Source organism: Rousettus aegyptiacus, unplaced genomic scaffold (genome assembly GCF_014176215.1).
Source record: "Rousettus aegyptiacus isolate mRouAeg1 unplaced genomic scaffold, mRouAeg1.p scaffold_m13_p_4, whole genome shotgun sequence".
Lineage (NCBI taxonomy): Eukaryota > Metazoa > Chordata > Mammalia > Chiroptera > Pteropodidae > Rousettus > Rousettus aegyptiacus.
The window spans coordinates 125,604,779-125,623,244 of record NW_023416307.1 but is presented as its reverse complement, the minus strand read 5'-3'; the positions used below and the strand labels follow the sequence as shown (position 1 = coordinate 125,623,244).

Sequence of the window (18,466 nt, the reverse complement as noted above, 5' to 3'; positions counted from 1 at the left end):
ATAAATAAGCAAAATAATCACAAATTGAAAAAAAAAGGGCTGTGAAAGAAAGGAGTAAGTTTCTGAGACAGAATACATGAGTTTATGGGGGATTATGGTCTGGTGGCCATCAGGGCTTAGAATTAGTTGTATTTGGGGGTGAGTGAGGTTTGTGAGAAGTTTTAAAGAAGTCGAATAGGCAGTTGGATTTAAACTTGGGGCTGGGAGAAGTTTTGGGCAGGAAACGGACATTTGTTGAGAGCCATGGAAACAAAAGAAAGGCTCAGGAGAAAGAGCACATAGAGAAGACGGTTTAAGTTTTGCCTTTGACTCTATGCATAGAGAAGAATATGAACATTCTACGTGTGTACAAGCACTTTACAGAAACAGTCTATAAAAGGCCCGGAAGTTGGCGTCGCTTTCTCCACCGCCACTCCCTCAACCGGACTACATTTCCCAGAATGCAGTACGAACTGCGCGAGACCGGGAATCGCTCCCAGACGCCTCCGGCGCAAGCGGTCGGTATGATTATGGCGGCTTTCGGACCCTCTGTGTCGCTTGGGAGCCGCCTGATAGGCTTTCGAGGCACAGAACGGGTCTGTTTCTGGGCCCGAATTCGGCCCCGGCTCAGCAACCTGCTCCAACAGCTTCCCGGACCCTGCGGAGCGGGAATGCCGTGCCGCCGGTTTGGTTCCAAGGCCGGTAAGTGACCTGCCGGAGGTCCGCTGGGGCGGTCTCCTGGGAAACCTATTGCTGCTTCTGGCTAGCGAGACCCACGCGGAGCCCCACCTCCACCTCTGCTCCTCCCGCTGCGCGCCCTTAACCCAGTCTCCTGCACCGTCAGGGTCTGTCATCTCCGGCGTTTGCTCATTTGTTCATCCAATTAACCAATAGTACTGAGCTGTGCTCTTTGCAAAGCACGTGTTAGATTTAGAGGATGCGGCAAACTAAGACTGACACAGACTTTTGCTTGAGAGGTCTCACGGCCCAGTGGAGAAGTGGCAGTCATTGTGACCTAGGCTGTGATAGGGCAACGCACTTAAGACTGACACTCAAACTAGGTTGGAAGGGCAAGGAAGGACTTCTGGAAAATATGACTAAAGTCGAGACCTGGTTAACCATGTTAGGGAGAAAACCAGAAGCATTCCAAGTAGAGGAAACAGCATAAACAAGAGTACAGAAATGAGACGGAACACAAGTAATTTGGGACCCCATTTTGGAGGTAAGATTGTTGAGGGTCGATAATGATTTTGAATGTAGGAGAAATCATTGTTGCTTATCAAGTTTCTGGCTTGGGCAGTTGAGTGGAGAGTAGTTCTCTTTATACCAAGACTGAGAAGATTAATTGTAGGAATCTTTTTTAGTGGGGAGGGAGAGGAGGAGAGGTGAGGGAGAAAAGGCAAAAGAGATGGGAAGAGAAGCAGAGTAAAACAGCTGTTTTGGAGACCTTAAATTTGGGGTTCCCTTTGAGATTCAAGTGGAGGTGTCCAGTATGCACACGTGGTCACTGAATGGTAGGTAGGTAACAGGCTGAGTAAGAAATTGTTTGAGAGAGGAGAGCTGAGCACCTATTTTGTGCGGGGCACTATAAGAGACCCTGGGTGCCAGGGATGAGTACAAGAAAGGGTAATGGTCTTGGGAGGGCACATTGTCTAGCCTACAACAGAGTGAAGTAAGCAGATCACCTTAGCTTTTTTTTTTTTCTTTCTAAATAATGTGTGTCATTGATGAATTTTAAGCACAAGGGTGACATTGATTGCATTAAAAAAATTTTTTTAGGTTATTTTTCAGTTTTATTGAGATATAGTCGACATTCAACAACATGATTTATATATATACACACATATATATTGTGAAATTATTACCATGACAAATTAGTTAACATCTATCTTCATATAGATACAAAAAAAAGAGAAATTTTTAGTATTTACACTAATAACTTCCGTATAAACCATATAGCAATAGTAACTATAGTCATGTTGTACATTACATCCCTAGTACTTATTTATCTTATAACTGGAAGTTTGTGCCTTTGACCACTTTCATCCAGTTCCCTCCCCCACTCTGGTAAGTACAAGTGTGTTCTCTTTTTTTACGTGTTTGGTTTGTTGTTTTTAGATACCACATATAAATAATACAGTATTTGGCTCTGTTTGACTTATTTCACTTGGTTTTATGCCTTCAAAGTCCATCCATGTTGCAAACAACAAGATTTCCTCTTTTTTATGGCTGAATAACATTCTATTACATATATACCACACCTTCTTTATCCATTCATCCATCAATGGACAATAAAGTTGTTTTCATGTCCTGGCTATTGTAAATAATACTGTTATGAACATGGGGATGCAGATATCTCTTTGACATATTGTTTGTTTCCTTCATATATATATTCCCAGAGGTGGAATTTCTGGATCATATGGTAGTTCTGTTTTTAATTTTTTGGAGCGTTTCCATACTGCTTTGTGTAGTGATTGTACCAATTTACAGTCACCAGCAGTGTACAAGCGTTCTTTTTTCTCCACATCCTTGTCAGCATTTGTTAATCTCTTGTCTTTTTGATACTACTAGCCATTCTGACAGTTGTGAGATGATATCTCATTATGGTTTTGATTTGCATTTTCCTGATGATTAGTGATGTCGAGCATCTTTTTATGTACTTGTTGGCTATTCATATATCTGTTTTGGGAAAATGTTCAGGTCCTTTGCTCATTTCTTTAATTGGATTTTTTTTTGTTATTGAGGTGTATAAGTTCTTAATATATTTTGGTTATTAACCCCTTATCAGTTATATGGTTTGCTAATATTCTTTCCTATTCTGTAGGTTGTCTTTTTATTTTGTTGTTTTCTTTTGCTGTGCAGGAGCCTTCCCCAACTCCTGACTTTATCGAAAGAAAATAGACAATTAGTTGCTCATATTTACATTGTGCAATTTAATGATTTTTTTTCAATTGTAGCTGGCATACAATAATATATTGGTTTTAGTTGTACAGCATAGTGATCAGATTAACATAACTCACAAAGCGATCACCCTACTAAATCTAGTATCCTTCCCCCTTACATATTTATTAAAACATTATTAACCATCTTTCTCATGCTACACCTTACATCTCCATGTCTATTTTGCAACTGTTTGTCTGTACTTAATCCTTTTGCCATCCCCCCAAACTCCCTTCCATCTAGTAGCCTTCAAAATATTCTCTGTATCTTTGAGTAAATTTCTGGTTTTGTTGTTGTGGAATCTAAAGAACAACCACGTATACATGAAATCATGTGATATTTGTCTTTCTCAATCCAGTCTATTTCATTCAGCACAATACTTTCTAGGTCAATCAAGGCAATATCTTTTTCTATCCCCTTTTTTTAGTCTGTGTGTCTTTTAATCTGAAGTGAGTCTCTTGTAGGCAGCATATGTAGGGATCTTGTTTTATTATCCATTCAGCCTCTATCTTTTGGTTGGAGCACTTAATTCTTTTCCATTTGAGGTACTTGTTGATAGAAATGTAGTTATTACCATACTATATTCCTATTTTTGACATGATTTTATTAAAGGAATCCCTCCAACATTTCCTGTAATACTGCCTTAGTGTTGATAAATTCCTTTAGCTTATTTTTGTGTGGAAAGCACTTTGTCTTTTGATTCTAAAGGATAGCTTTGCTGGATAGAGTGAGTATTCTTGGTTGTATATTCTGAGTTTTCATCACGTCGAATATTTTGTGCCAAGCCCTTCTGCATAGTTTTTTTTTTTTGGGGGGGGTGGTCGCTTATAGGAAATTAACTGCTTTTCCCTTGCTGCTTTTAAGATTCTCTCTTTGTATTTAACCTTTGGCATTTTAATTATGATGTGCCTTGGTGTGGGCCTCTTTGGGTTCCTTTTTCTTGGGACTCTCTGAGTTTCCTGAGGTTGTATGTCTATTTCCTTTACCAGGTGAGGGAAATTTTCCATCATTATTTCGTCAAACAGCTCTTCAACGTTTTGTTTTCCTTTAGGTACTCCTATGACATGGATATTTTTACATTTAATTGTATCCCATAGGCTTCTTAAATTATTGTTATAGTCTTGGCTTCTTTTTTCTTGCCATTCTGATTGAGTGTCCTTGGCTTCCTCTTCCTCTTCTTTATCCACTTCATTGATCCCCTCTAATATTCTCTTCATCTCAGAAAATGTGTTCTTCATTTCTGACTGGTTCCTTTTTTTATAATTTCCATTTTATGTTTTATTTCTTTGTTAAAGTTCTCATTGAGTTCATCTACACTTCCTCAAAGTTCATTGAGCATCTTTATAACCAGTGTTTTGAACTCTGCATCTGTTAGATTGCTTGACTCCATTATTCTTGGATCTCTGTTCTGTTCTCTCATATGGTTTCTGCTTCTTTGTCTTCCCATTTTGGCTGTTTTTCTGTGTCTGTTTCTATGTGCTAAGCAAAGCTCCTAAGTCTCCCGATCTTGTTATCGTAGCTTTGTGTAGTAGGTGTCCAGTGGCACAGTCCTGAGAGGGGTTCAGCTGCAGGCCAAGTTTAGCTCCATCCTGTGCTCCTCTGGGGCCACTTGTTAAGATTCAGAAAGCAATCCACAGATGCTGTGCTTATAGTTGCCTTAAGAAACCACACCAGAAACCGAGGCCAGCTGCCACCAGTGTGAATCTTGGTGCTGCCCCGCAAGGAGCACCTGTCTTACCTAGGACACACCTGGATGTGGCTTGAGTAGGGCCATGAGTTGGGGGAGGTGGAGTTTCAGGGAATCCTCTGGGTAGAGTGACCTCTGTTATCCAGTTTGAAAAGTCTCAGCTGTGGTGGCGTTGAATCCCCACCCTGGGAGGGGCGGAGGGCTCAACAGAGGAACAATGGATACCGCCAGGACTTCTGCTCAGGAGAGAGCCTTGCCTCCAGCCCTCACTCGACAGCTCAGTATCCCCCTATAAATCTCTGGTGTCCTCCATGCAGCTGACCCAGCGCTGGTGCTCAGAGTGAGCAGGTTTGTTGCTGCAAAAGTCTGCTCGCCGACACGACCCCTTTAAGAGGTGTCTGCAGCTGCCACAGCCTGTGTCCCACTCAACCCCTTGGGACCGGGCAGCCTCAATTCTTTGCCTCCTCCTACCTTCTAGTTGCAGGTTGATTAATTATTTCTCTTCCTAGTTGTTGTGCTTCTGTTCATCTAGGTCCCAGGCAACTCTTTGCTGTATGCTCCATGTTTCTGTCACAACTTTGATTTGGTTGCAAGAGAGATGGACAAAGCCTCTATCATATGCACCATTTTTTCCCATCTTCGTGTGTGCAGAAGCGTTTTAGTTTAATTTTTTAGTTTGATTGCCAAGACCACTGTCAGGGTGCTTTTCCTGTGTTTTCTTCTAGGAGTTTTATGGTTTCTGGTCTTACATTTAAGTCTTTAATCTATTTCGAGTTAATTTTCGTGAGTGATGTAAGATAGAGGTCTAGTTTCAGTCTTTTACATGTGAATATTCTTTTTTTCAACACCACTTATTGAAGAGGTACTGTCTTTTTCATTTCATATTCTTAGCTCCTTTGTCAAATATTAGTTGACCATATATGGGTGGGTTTATTTCTGGGCTCACAGTTCTCTATTTGTCTGTGTGTCTGTTTTTATGCCAGTAACATACTATTTTGATTAGTGTATATAGTATAGCTAGGAAGTGTGAGGCCTCCTCCTTTGTTCTTCTTTCTCAGGATTGCTTTGGCTATCAGGGTTTTTTGTGGTTCTATATACATTTTAGGATTATTTTTTCTATTGCATTGATTCTGTAGATGGCTTTGGGTAGATGGACGTTTTAACAATACCAATTCTTTCAATCCATGAACTCAGGAGACCTTTCCATTCATTTGTGTCTTTGATTTCTTTTGTCAGTGTTTTGTAGTTTTTAGGATAGAGATCATTCACCTCCTTGATAGTTTATTGTTTTTGATGCTGTTATAAATGGGATCTTTATTTCTTTTTCAAAAAGTTTATTGTTAGTGTATAGAAACACTACTGATTTTTTAATGTTTATTTTGTATCCTGCAACTTTACTGAATTGTTTGATTAGATGTAACATTTTTTGGTGGAGTTTTTAAGATTTTCTATATATAAAATCACGTCATATGCAAATAGAGACAGTTTTACATCTTCCTTTTTAACCTGATGGCTTTTCTTTTCTTGCCTAATTGCTCTGAACTTTTAGTACTATGTTGAATAGGAGTGGTGAGCGTGGATACCCCTTTCTTGTTCCTAATCTTAAAGGAAAGGCTTCAACCTTCCATTAGTATATGAGTATGATGATAGTTGTGGGTTTGTCATATATGGCCTTTATTATGTTGAGGTATGTTCCTTCTATACGAAATTTGTTAATTTTTAAAATTTTTTTGTGAATGGATGTTAAATTTTGTCCTCTGCATTCTCTGCATCCATTCAAGTGATCATAAGATTTTTTTCTTTAATTCTATTAATGTGATGTATCACATTGATTATGTTGAACCATCCTTGCATCCCAAGGATAATACCCACTTGATCATAGTGAATGATCTTTTTAATGTGCGACTGAATTCAGTTTGCTGGTATTTTACGGAGAATCAGAGATATTGCCCTGTAGTTTTCTTTTCTGTTGTCGTCTTTTTGGCTTTAGCATCAGGTTAATACTGGCCTTGTAAAATGAGTTAGGGAGTGTTTCCTCCTTGCTGACTTTTAGAAAGAGTTTGAAAAGGATTGGCGCTAATTCTTTAAAAGTTTGGTAAAATTCACATGTAAAGCCATCTGGTCCTGGACTTTTCTTCATTGGGAGGTTTTTGGTTATTGATTCAAACTCCTGACTAGTAATTGGTCTGTTCTGATTTTCTGTTTCTTTCTGATTTAGTCTTGGTAGGTTGTATGTTTCTAAGAATTTTTCCATTTCTTTTAGGTTGGCCAATTTGTTGGCATATAGTTGTTCATAGAAGCCTCATGATCCTTTGTATTTCTGTGGTATCAGTTGTAATGTCTTCTTTTTCAGTATAATTTTGCTGATTTGGGTTCTTTCTTTTCATGGTTAGTCTAGCTAAAGGTTTGTCAATTCTGTTAATATTTCCAAAGAACCAACTCCTTTTTTATTAATTATCACTTCTATTGTTTAGATTATGTTTTTAAGAGATTTTTCTGGTAGTCTGTGGAGAATGGTTTAAAGTGGAGTCAGAATGGAGTCAGGGAGGCTGGTTAGGAGGCTAAGGCAATATATAAGGATGGCTTTGATTAGGGTAATAGAAGTGGGAAGTGGAGGATTTAAGAAAGATTTATGAGGTATAACAGGCAGTATGTTTGGTGTCAGTATTCTCTTTTGTAAAATGAGGATAATCATAGTGTTTATGGGGTTGTTATGAGGATTAAATGTACTAAGGATGTACTTAGCTTGGTAAGTCCTGGCACATCGTAAATATCTAACAAATGTCTGTTAGATATTTAGCTGTTATTACCATTATTACTGCTGCTGTTGGCTAGATGTGGAGAGTAAAGAAGTCAAGAAGTAAGGTGTTTGGCCCACGTGACCTATTGGATGGTGTTAAGATAAGGAATAATAGGAAAAGCAGGTGTGAGGCATAAGAAAGTTGATGGGGTCCGCTTTGACAATATTGAAGTACATGTGAGATGTCCATAGGGTATTTGGATGGAAGATGATCTTGGCTGGAGATTCAGATTTGAGAATTTATAGCATATAGAATTAAAGTTATAGGAGACTAGGTGATCATCTGTCGAGAATGTGAGAAGGGAGAAAAGAAGGATATAGGTCAGAACCCTGAGGGTCCCCAGCATTCACAGAACTAGCAGAGGAAGAGGTGGCTGGGAAGGAATGGCTTTTTTCCCTAATGGTAATGGAGGTTAGACAAACTGCGTGGGGCAGAGCTGAGATCTGGGTTTCCTGTCCTATTGAAAACTTTTCCATGGTACTGCATGGCCTCTTCAGTATAATGTCCAGTGATCCAGGCCTCTTTTTCCTAGCTGTAAACCCTTAACCTAGAATGCCATTCCCTTTTTTCTCTACCCTCTTTAGGTTCTGGGGAGCCATATTTGACCCTATCATACCCTACCATGCTCCCAGGCTATGTTTAGTTGCTTCTTTTATAGTCACTCCCCCTGCCACTCCCATGCCTCCTCTGCATGTAGTACTTACACTGAGGAGCACCATGATAGATTGGAATCGATTTAAGCTCTAGAATCAGATAAACCTTGATTTAATCCTGGCTCTATCACTTAATAGTTAGGTCTTTAGGCAGGCTCCAGTATCCTCATTTATAAAATTGGGATATCAATACTTATTTTTTGGTTTATAAGCATTCCTGAAAAATGTATGTAATGCTGGCATATAGGAGACAATTCTGTAAATGATAGCAACTATTATTATTAATTTTGTTACATTAATTACTTTTTTATTGTTGCTTCCTCCACTTTTTGGCAGAAACTGTGTCTTCATCATCATGAATGTTCAGTAAAATTTAAATGAAAGCATGAATGACTCTCATAGATATTAGCATTATGCATATTGAGATAGACATTGTATTAATTACTTTTATTTTTAACTTTTCTATTTAGAAGTTTTGTTGGCTTGTCATTTTTCCCATCTTTTTATTTCTTAAAATCTATTTTAACAGAATCTGGTAGCTCGGAGATTAAGAAACCAACATTTATGGATGAGGAAGTCCAAAACATACTCATCAAAATGACGGGCTTGAATTTGCAGAAGGTTTTTAAGCCAGCTATACAAGAACTGAAGCCACCAACCTATAAGCTGATGACCCAGGCACAGTTGGAAGAGGTACGGGAATGAAAGAATATTGGTAGAATACCTTTTTTTAGAGGGTTAAAGAACATTTCCACAGGCCCCTCTAGAAGCTGATGTTTGCTCTTCCACAGGCATTAAAGAGGGAAATACAGGCACAGACCTGAGAAAAGAAATGTGAGTAGGCAAGCAGAGAGGAGCAGGGAGCATGGCCAAAATTACTCAGACTGGGACACGTCAGTCAGGTCTGGGTGTCCAAGCAGAGCCTCCGCTGCACCACACCCAGCTTGAGCAGCCTTCCTTTGGCCTGCTTCACTTCCTTCCTCGAGAAACAATAATTGTGAGCTGCTTTGAGGCTGAAGCTCTGGGGAAATTATGAGATCCTTCTGAATAGCATCCTACTCCAAGCACCAGTATCTTCCTGGAGTCAGTGGGTATTGAGTGCTTTCTGGAAAATGCTTTGATGTATAAATATGTGAAGCTTTACTGCTTTCTTTTTAATTCAAAAGTAATTTATAATCATAGCAAAAAAAATTCAAATATCCAATAGTATATCACATAACGAGTGAAAGGCCCCCTTTCACCTCTCAGGTAACCACTGTTAGACGGTATGGCATAGAGCAGTGCAGTCAGTGGTTAAGAACATAGACTCTAATTGAGTTGTCTGGGTCCAGATCTCTGTTGCAACTTCTTAGCAATTTACTTAACATTTGTGTGCCTCTGTTTTTTCTCCCATAAAATAATAGCATCTAGCTCATAAGGTGGGCCAAATACATTCAGAGTATTTGAACAATGTCTGGCACATAGCAGGCACCCAGTAAATGAAATCCTCGATTCTGTTTCAAGGAGCTTTTGTAGACTGGCTATGTCTCAGAGCATTTCTTGGCTGTTTTGAGAATGGTCCAGCCTGTCCCTGCTGCTCTCAGTCGTACCACAAGGCAAAGGCCAGAGCCCAGGAGCCCAAGTCTGGCTTTTCACTCACTGATTCATGGCTATGGCTTCTTCTCTTGGTAGTCTTTAGCATTTTTGATTAGTATCTGCTTTTGTCAGATGATCCTTTGGTCTGTAACATTGTGGCTTTCCTTAAGAAATGTTTTATTTCACTAGGCTACAAGACAGGCAGTTGAGGCAGCTAAAATACGATTAAAAATGCCACCGGTTCTTGAAGAGCGAGTGCCAATAAATGATGTGTTAGCTGAAGATAAGATTTTGGAAGGAACAGAAACAGCCAAATATGTGTTTACTGATATAACATATAGCATACCACACCGGGTGAGTATATGTCTAATTGCAGAATGATCTTTGTTTGTAATACTGTGTGGAGATGGGACTGAGGGATGAGAATCAACATCATGTGACCAGGTGTCTGAATCTTCCCAACCAGAATTTCTCTGTTTGGATGAGACCCTTCTGGAAGATAGAGCTTAAGGAAAAAGATAAATGCAGACCAGCCCCACATCATGTGACCATATTCTCCTGCAGATTATGGACACAGTATATTCCAGATTGGCTATAAAGAAAAAAGTATGCTAAGACAGATCAAGGGATATACAGACAGAAATGTACCCCAAAACCACAAGTAGGCAAAAATCTTCAAGGCAATGGGAGAAGGGAGAGTCTTTCTGCCTAAGCTAGAATGACTTCCTTAGCTGATGCTCTTTGAGAAGGTAGTGTTTCTTTCCTGTAATTCTTGATGATGCCAAAAACTCAGACTTCCCAAAAGATGTTCACTTTTCAGATTTTGCATTATGAATGGCAGATTTCCCCAGATAATCTTCAGACAGCACTACTTCTGTTGTAGTTTTTATTCTCTAGCTCCTCTTCCCTCGACTATTGGTTCCAAAGGAACACTGGTACTTATAAAATATATCAGTTTCGTGTTGCAGCCTTTTCAAGTCGAGTAAAAAGAAAGCAATTTACAATTTAGCCCACAAAATGCAGTAGAATATTACATAATGCTAGAATTGGGAAGAGAGCCACCCCATAATAGTCTTTTTTATCATATATGATTATGGTTAGAAGATTTGATGTGAGCCATGTACATGTCTGTACATCAACCACCTATATAGCTGCTGTATACACATCACATAGTTTCATTTTAGTTAGAAGTTTTGCTTCGAGGTGCTTTAATATGTGTTCGCAGTGCTTTGAAAGCTAGTTTGTGGGAGCATTCTACAACCTGAAAGGCAAAAATGAAGTTAGAATTCAAATTACCAAAATCCTTTTGAGGAATAATTGTGTTATTTTGGCATATGCTATTTTTTTTTTTTTTGCAGTGCTTGATGAAAGTTTTAATTCTATTATCCTCAGAACATACTCACTTTTACATTTCTGTAAAGTTAAAAGTCAGTACCATCTGGTTAATCAGTTGTATATTAATTATCTGCTATGTGCAAAGCTCTGTTGTCACTGAGTGTTGCAAAAAATTATAATGCACAGTCCTTGCCATTTTCCAGTTAGTTCTATAACAATATTAAATATCTGCGAGGTGTTAAGAATCTTGCACATGATAAGTTGCCAGTTGAGTAGTACAAAGAGTGGGTGGGATTCAGAGGAGGAAGTGACCCCATGGCCTGGGATTTGGCAGTTGGAAGAATGAAGAGACCAGAGCAGATGGGTCACTCAGTCTTTCTGACACCAGTATGAAGAATCATAGAGGTGTGGAATTAAGACTGTACATTCTTGGATTTGTTCCTTATATCCCCAGGACTTTAAATGTAGATCACAAAGTAGTAAAGACTATTTAGGGGAGACTGGCATGTTTCAGTTTGTAAAGGTTTTTATAGCCCTTCTTTCCTCCGAAATGCATTTAGATGAGTATCAGATCAGCTTTTTTTAGTCGAACCATTTTATGTATTGCCACTTTAGAACCATAGTTGGCACTTAGTAAATACTTTTGTTTCAGATTTTTGAGTGTCAGAGGCACAGCAGTGATTAGTGGAGGAAGTATCTTTGAGATTTAAAATTATCATTTAAATCATACATATGATTGCATTTGCGTTTCCCAGTTGTACTTTATATTGTTGATTGCAAATTATTCTTATAATGGTGTTTAATGGGATACTAGAACTAAAAATAAGTCCTCACAAACTCATCCTTGATTATGTTTTCTATTTTAGGAGCGTTTTATTGTCGTCAGAGAACCAAGTGGCACACTACGCAAAGCCTCTTGGGAAGAACGGGACCGGATGATACAAGTTTATTTCCCAAAAGAAGGTCGGAGAACTTTAACACCAATAATTTTCAAGGAAGAAAACCTTCAGGTAAGGTGACTTGGTTTTATAGAATCAGTAGTGATGGTTTCTTTGTTGAAACAGTTGGCTCTGGTCCTGCAGGCATTTTGCTTTGATAAACACAGATAAAAATTTCTAATAACTAGGTTATCTATCCTGTAGCTTGGATTTGAGTTCAAGTGTGACTGTTACAAAGCCCGTGTTATTTCTGCATACCTCTTGATGGGCGCAGATGTGGTCTGTATGTAGATGGACAGGCCTGTATTTGGATGGGCAGGTTTGTTGTGGTGTCAGGACAGGTGTTGAACTTTCGTATTCTTCCTATGTAATTCCAACTCTGCTGTGTGATTTTAGACCCTGTACAGCCAAGACCGGCATGTTGATGTCCTCAACCTTTGCATTGCCCAGTTTGAGCCAGATTCTGCTGAATATATCAAAGTGAGTATATTTTTATAATTTCTAAAGTATGGTTGAGTAAGATTTTTTAATGTAGCACAATAAGGTAGGCTATAAACTTTGATACAGGGGGAAGAGAAAGGAAATAACCTGAATACCTATTGAGAACCTGTATACCAGATAGGTATTTTATGCTCACAATAACCCTTGAGTTATAGATGAGAGAATTTAAGCTTGGAGAGTTGTCGCTTGCTGAAAGCTGCACCACTAATTAAGTGGTAGAGTTAGGACCCTACTTTGATGGCAAAGCCAGTTCTTTTTTTCAATTTACCATATAGTAACAAAGTTACTTACTAAAATTTACCAAAATGCAGTGTGCGTCTTACAATTCAATTTAATAAGTAATCATGTAGTACTTTCTGTGTGTAAGGAAGTATTGTGGATAGTATAGGTGATCATATAACTAAGATAGAGTGTGCTGTCTCAAAGCTTGCTGTCCAGAAATGATTATGGTGAAGGGTACTACATAAGTATACAGATAATTATCACCTTTAGGTCTATATACTAGGTGCTAAGAGGTTACCAAGTGCTCTCAGGAAAGGCTTTGTAGGGATCTTAAGAGTTCTAAAAGGTCAGGGAAAATTGTGGCAGATGGAATTGGGTGAAGAGAGGTATTTCAGGTAGAATGGATAGTATGAACAGGCAGGACACACAACAAAGTATGCTTGAGAAATGGCCAGTCACCTGGTTTGCTTTTATATGCAATGTATATATAGGGGGTGGTTTGGGATTATACTAGAAAGGTAGATAGGGCCCTATCACAGGTGACCTCAGATGCTAGGCTGAAGAATCTGGACTTAAATCAGCAGGGCTTTGAAAGCCTTTGAACACTGCCCTCCCTCGTCAGAGTCCTCATTTAAGATCAATTTGGTTGGAGAATTGAAAGAACATTAGTTAATAAAATGAAATGGAGTAGTCAATGGCATAGGGTAGTTGATAAAATAGAGGGAATGGGGAAGAGTGAAAGAATATTCTTGATTTTTTTTTCTTCCCCCTACTTAACAAGAAATGGTGGCCCATTATTTTCAGTGGTCTGTATATGATAGGTATTTGGCTGCTGAAAAGTAATTGATCTGGCTGTATTTGGTAAACTTTTTCCAGGCTGCCATATGCTTCTACTGTAGAGGGTTGGTCTTGATCATACCTACTTGTTAATGATAGTGGAGGAAAGTATAAGTAGATCTGGTTTTACTGATACTTTCTTGGATAGCACTCATGCAAGTAAATGTTTATCTGATAATGCCGCTCACTTTTTATTTTTGTGTATTTGAAAATTGCATTTTATGTGGATAGGTTCATCATCAGACCTATGAAGATATAGATAAACATGGAAAATATGACCTTTTACGTTCAACAAGACACTTTGGTGGAATGGCTTGGTATTTTGTAAATAAGAAAAAGATTGATGGTTTACTGATTGACCAAATTCAGAGAGATTTGTAAGTATGATCTTTGTAATCATTATTATTATATTAAGTCTGTATTTGAGCCGTTATTTTTCCACTGATGACAGTGTACTGTCCAGTGATAGCTTTTATTTACCTAAGTTTATGCATTTGTTCTTTCAGCATAACCCAGTTTTCTGTCTTTGCTTTTGTGATGTGTGAGCAGAACTAGATTCTTTGAAAGGGTGTGTGGCTTTCGCTCTGTATGGTATACCTAGGGTATTGACTTATCCCTGGCCTTGCCAGTGCTCCTGGGTATCAGTGGACTTTCCCAATATTCAAAGGGGATTAAATAGGAAATGTAAAGAAGTTGACATAGCTTGGGGTGGGGGTGGGGTGCTTGTTTTCTGGTAGGACTATTTCTACGGTATTTTAGTAAAAGTCATCATCATGAAAATACTGTTTTTGATACCCCTTTTTGCAAGATTTTAAGGCATTGAAAAAGTTAGTTTTTATCAAACTTGCATGAAACACAGAATGTCTGTTGTATTTTAGCATGCAGGCTGGTGTGCTCCCAGCCTTTTAGGAGAAACAATAGTGTACTTTACAACTTGTGATAAAACTGAAAATTGTTTTTGAGTACCTTTTTATTAATTGGGTTAGAAAAGGCCAAAATGACAAGGGAAAAAAACCAGCATGGTTGTAATAAGAAAGTCAACTTCCTACAGAAAGCCCTTGCTTTATTCAGAAGCGTGAACTACAAGAGGGTTTTGTAATTGTTCGACCTTCAGACTGTAAATTTTGACTTCAGTATCCGCCATATAATCTGAACCATTCTACAAAGGCAAGGCATTTGTAACTAGAAAGTCCCGTGGGCATTGTTGAAGTACAGCCCGTGTTTGGAAACAGAGCATCATTTCTCATAGAAGCACCATTCCTAATGGGAGATGATTTCCAGCCCGCCCACTTCACCAGCATGTAGTGTATATAACTCAATTCAGAGGGCAGGAATATACCTTCATCCCACATAAGCTGGGGGCTGGCTGGTGGTCATGAGGATGCTCAAAAGTGACTTGCTTTTAGGTGCATTAGCATTGACATCACCTGTGAATGAATTGTCTTCATTTCTCAAATGCAATCATTCTGAAATTATTTTACTGTAAAATTTCATTTTTGAGGGGTAAGAAATTTGAGGAACACAGGACTGTATAACTTTGAAAGTTAAAGTTCTTTATTGAGGTGTACTAATATGTAATAATATAGTAATATTCAGTGGCATGTAAGCTTTACATCTGAAGCAGTTTATTTGCATACTGGGAGGGAGTTTCAGTTAACTGAGTTAACCTTTCCTACTCTGCTGAAGTAAAACTGTTCCTGCCATTGTGAACTGGACAGCTTGTTGCAAATCCCAGGTTAGACACTAGAGGGGTGCATGTCCTCACTGAATGGAACCCAGGCCAGCACAGGGATTCTACAAACATTTCAGACTCAAATCCCACTGATGGTTTTGAATGGAGAGTTTTTAAAAATCTTTTGAAAATGTAAATTTATTTGCTCTTAATTTCAGATGTGGGCTGGAAGTGAAGCTAAATTGTTGAGACGTAGGCAATATACTTTAGCGTGAATGTAATGAAGCCCTAAATGTGATTCTAATATTCAGAAACAGTTAAGTTCTTTATGGGGCCACATGTCTAAGCTCTAAAGGGAATCTTATCTTTTATTTGAGAAGATATTTTGTTGCCACATTGACTGGACTGTTAGATTATAACAAGCACAGAATATTTACAAGGAACATTTTTAAATTTTTTCCCCTGGAAAGTTGTACCATATTGGGTCTGGTTTTGCTGTTCCCCCAAGGGATGGCCTTTAGGGTAGATGGGCCTTGGGATAAACCCAGAACATTCTCTAAAGTCACCATGGCTTGAGAAATTCTTTACCTACTCCCTAGTCACCCAACTCTTTATCCTCCAGCTTAGATAATAGAAAATTCGGGAACATCTAAGAGTGATAGCTGAATAAGGGTGTCCTCACTCCTCCACCCCACAACTAGAAGTCGGTAGCTTACTAAGTGTATACACCAGAACCTCAAAAGCACAAGTATTTTAGAAGGATTATTTAAAAATATTCACTCAGCTTTGAGGTGGAAAATGGTAAGGAGGTGTTCATATGTGAGAAGATAGTGATTAGTGGTTTCGGGAAGGGTAGGAAAATTTTAATGTTGATTAAAATTGTAGGTTTCTAAAAATGTTTAAGTACAAACCAGAATTGAATTCTCATTCTGGCTTCATCATAGATAGTTGTGACACTAAAATTTGATTGCTGAAGTATAACTTGGCTTTCCTTCTGTCTGATGTTTGTAATTTCAAATTTGCTTCACTAAGATGCTAATTTTTACTAATGGGTTCTGGTGAATAGACAGGTGGCCTGGAAGTCTTTCTTTGGAGTCCTAGGAAGCTTCTTGTAGGGGCATGTATCCACTAGGCTTGATGAAGATGTTATATGTCACTGCTAACACTTTAAAGGCAAGTGGCTTTGAACATATCCATGACCACCAGCCTCTGGCATATGTAAGATGAAGGTATATTCCTGCCTTCTGAGTTGGATGACATTATCATCTGCTGGTGAGGTGGGCTGACCTGGAAATCACCTACCATTAGGAATGCTGTTTCTATGAGAAATGATGCTATTTAAAAAATACGACCATTTTTAGAATATATTCACTTTAATGAATTGAGCACTGCCTGTAGTGACTCCTGTTCATAGTGATTCCTGCACTACCTACATCATAGTTGGTATAAAGCCTAAATTAACCAATCTCATTTGAAAATATAAAACTGAAGACTTTAAAAAAATTTTTTTCTGGCCCAAGGAAAGTTCCAAATGTAATTTAGTTTTAAGTTGGCACACCTTTTTATAGGACTGTGAAGCAAATGAAGAGAATAGTAAACTCTTAACAGTAAACCCTTTCACTCTGTAGAGTGGATGATGCCACCAGCTTGGTCCAGCTATATCACATCCTCCATCCAGATGGCCAGTCAGCTCAAGAGGCCAAGGAGCAGGCTGCTGAGGGGTTACATTTAATTAAGGTAAAGGGTCTTTTCCCACATTGGCTGTTGTGTGGTGATAATCGAGTTGAGAATTCTGAAGTGGGTCATATTTAATGGTACCTAAACAGATTTGTAGTCTTGAAACAGTGATGAGAGCCCCCATATTTCTTCATCCTGGGCAGTATAAACAGATGCAGTGTGATGGAGGTAAGGGAGATGCAGCTGCAGTCCAAGAAGTTCAGATAGTGGGGCAGCAGCCCTCTTGTTCTTTGGAGTACTGGCATCTGAGGTGATCAAGTCACCAGCAGGGCATGGTGGAGGACTAGGTGGCACATGTTGCCAGTGCAGCTTCCTGTCCTTCAGTGTAGTCTCATCTTGTCCAGGTGTCCAGAAGGGGAGAGGGTGGTGCTTATATATTACCAAGCTTTAGTTGCATTATTGTTTTGAACTGCATAGCTCTCAAAACCATGGGCTCACACAGATTTCTCTGTAAATGTTGAGATGACTTTCAGGAAGAGGAGATCATTGTATACTTCTCTTCTAATGCTCAGAACAGACGTGGTTTTCTGGATTTATATATCTGCAAGGCAGTTATAAAGCTTACTAAGGCTAAAAATGACAGTGATGACACCCTTGGGAGCAGAGAGAAACTATAGTACTAATACCGATTTTCCATAAGCCAGATAAAGCAAAATGCTTTTGGAGAAAATATTCTTTCTTTAAAGTATAAAATTAGTTTGCTAACTCTCATCTTCTGGATTTCTCTTGAACCTAGTGGTTTTCTCATTTTGATCTAGCAGGAGGTGCAAGTGTTAGGGATTAGTATTGCATGAACTACACTGGATGCTGTTCTTGTCCCTGTAGTATGCTTATTGCTTTATAATCAGAAAATTGTGAAACTTAGAAGACTTTTCAATTGGTACTTTTCTTTGCTACTACAGAAATGTTAATGATATCTCAAAACTAAAAACTTTATAAACAGTATATATTCTATTGCTTTAAAAATTTTTTTTTTTCTTTTCAAATTTAAACAGGTCTTTGCAAAAACAGAAGCACAGAAGGGGGCATATATAGAGTTAACACTGCAAGCATATCAAGAAGCATTTATTAGCCATTCTGCAACTTCTTGAAAAAAATCTTTTAAATAAATTTCATTTTACGAAATACTAGCTTTCTATGTTTGTTTAAAAATGTCAAAATTAAAAGGTACTGATTTGGAGTTCCCTATATAAGTTTTTAAAGTTCCAAATAGTGCCCCTAACAGAAATATATTAAAAAAAAAACTTATTACCCCACCGACTTCCCCAGGCTACAAGGGGATAATTGAGAAGTGTTATCTGAGTGTCTGGATATTAATTTCTCTAATCAATCACATTAGGTAAATGCAGTGTGGGGAGTGGGGCAGGGGGAACAACCTCTGTCTGTGTTACCAGATGGGCCAATCTATAATTTACGCAGAGCCCACCTTAATGAGGTCAGAGGAGCTGGAGTTTCAGGCCCAGATTCCAGAAACAGGTAGCTCCTAGACCAAATAGGGGAAGGCATAAGAACCCAAGCCACATAAATTCAAGGGAATAATGCAATGAGATCAAGAAAAAGGTTCAGAGAATTACAGTATAAGTATTCAG

General features: G+C 38.6%; 1 protein-coding gene across 2 annotated transcripts; it reads left to right on the top strand.

Moving 5' to 3' along the window:
* Positions 1-469: 469 nt before the first annotated feature.
* Positions 470-17,998, top strand: MRPS22 (mitochondrial ribosomal protein S22). Of its 2 annotated transcripts, none has more exons than XM_016151219.2 (8): positions 470-681; positions 8,590-8,753; positions 9,825-9,989; positions 11,837-11,980; positions 12,305-12,388; positions 13,700-13,845; positions 16,769-16,877; positions 17,873-17,998. In XM_016151219.2, exons 1-8 carry the CDS (start codon positions 504-506, stop codon positions 17,966-17,968), a joined length of 1,086 nt encoding a protein of 361 aa, XP_016006705.1. In that variant the 5' UTR covers positions 470-503; the 3' UTR covers positions 17,969-17,998. The 2 variants fall into 2 exon arrangements, with proteins under 2 accessions (XP_016006705.1, XP_016006707.1); XM_016151221.2 differs by lacking the exon at positions 470-681 and adding an exon at positions 775-1,201.
* The last annotated feature ends 468 nt before the right edge of the window (positions 17,999-18,466 follow it).

What these genes read in the sequence shown, in the direction of transcription:
- MRPS22 (XM_016151219.2), top strand. Translation starts at nt 504, where the DNA reads ATGATTATGGCGGCTTTCGGACCCTCTGTGTCGCTTGGGAGCCGCCTG. An exon ending in GACCAAATTCAGAGAGATTT is followed by an intron (nt 13,846 to 16,768) that starts GTAAGTATGATC and finishes TTCACTCTGTAG; the next exon opens with AGTGGATGATGCCACCAGCT. An exon ending in AGGGGTTACATTTAATTAAG is followed by an intron (nt 16,878 to 17,872) that starts GTAAAGGGTCTT and finishes AAATTTAAACAG; the next exon opens with GTCTTTGCAAAAACAGAAGC.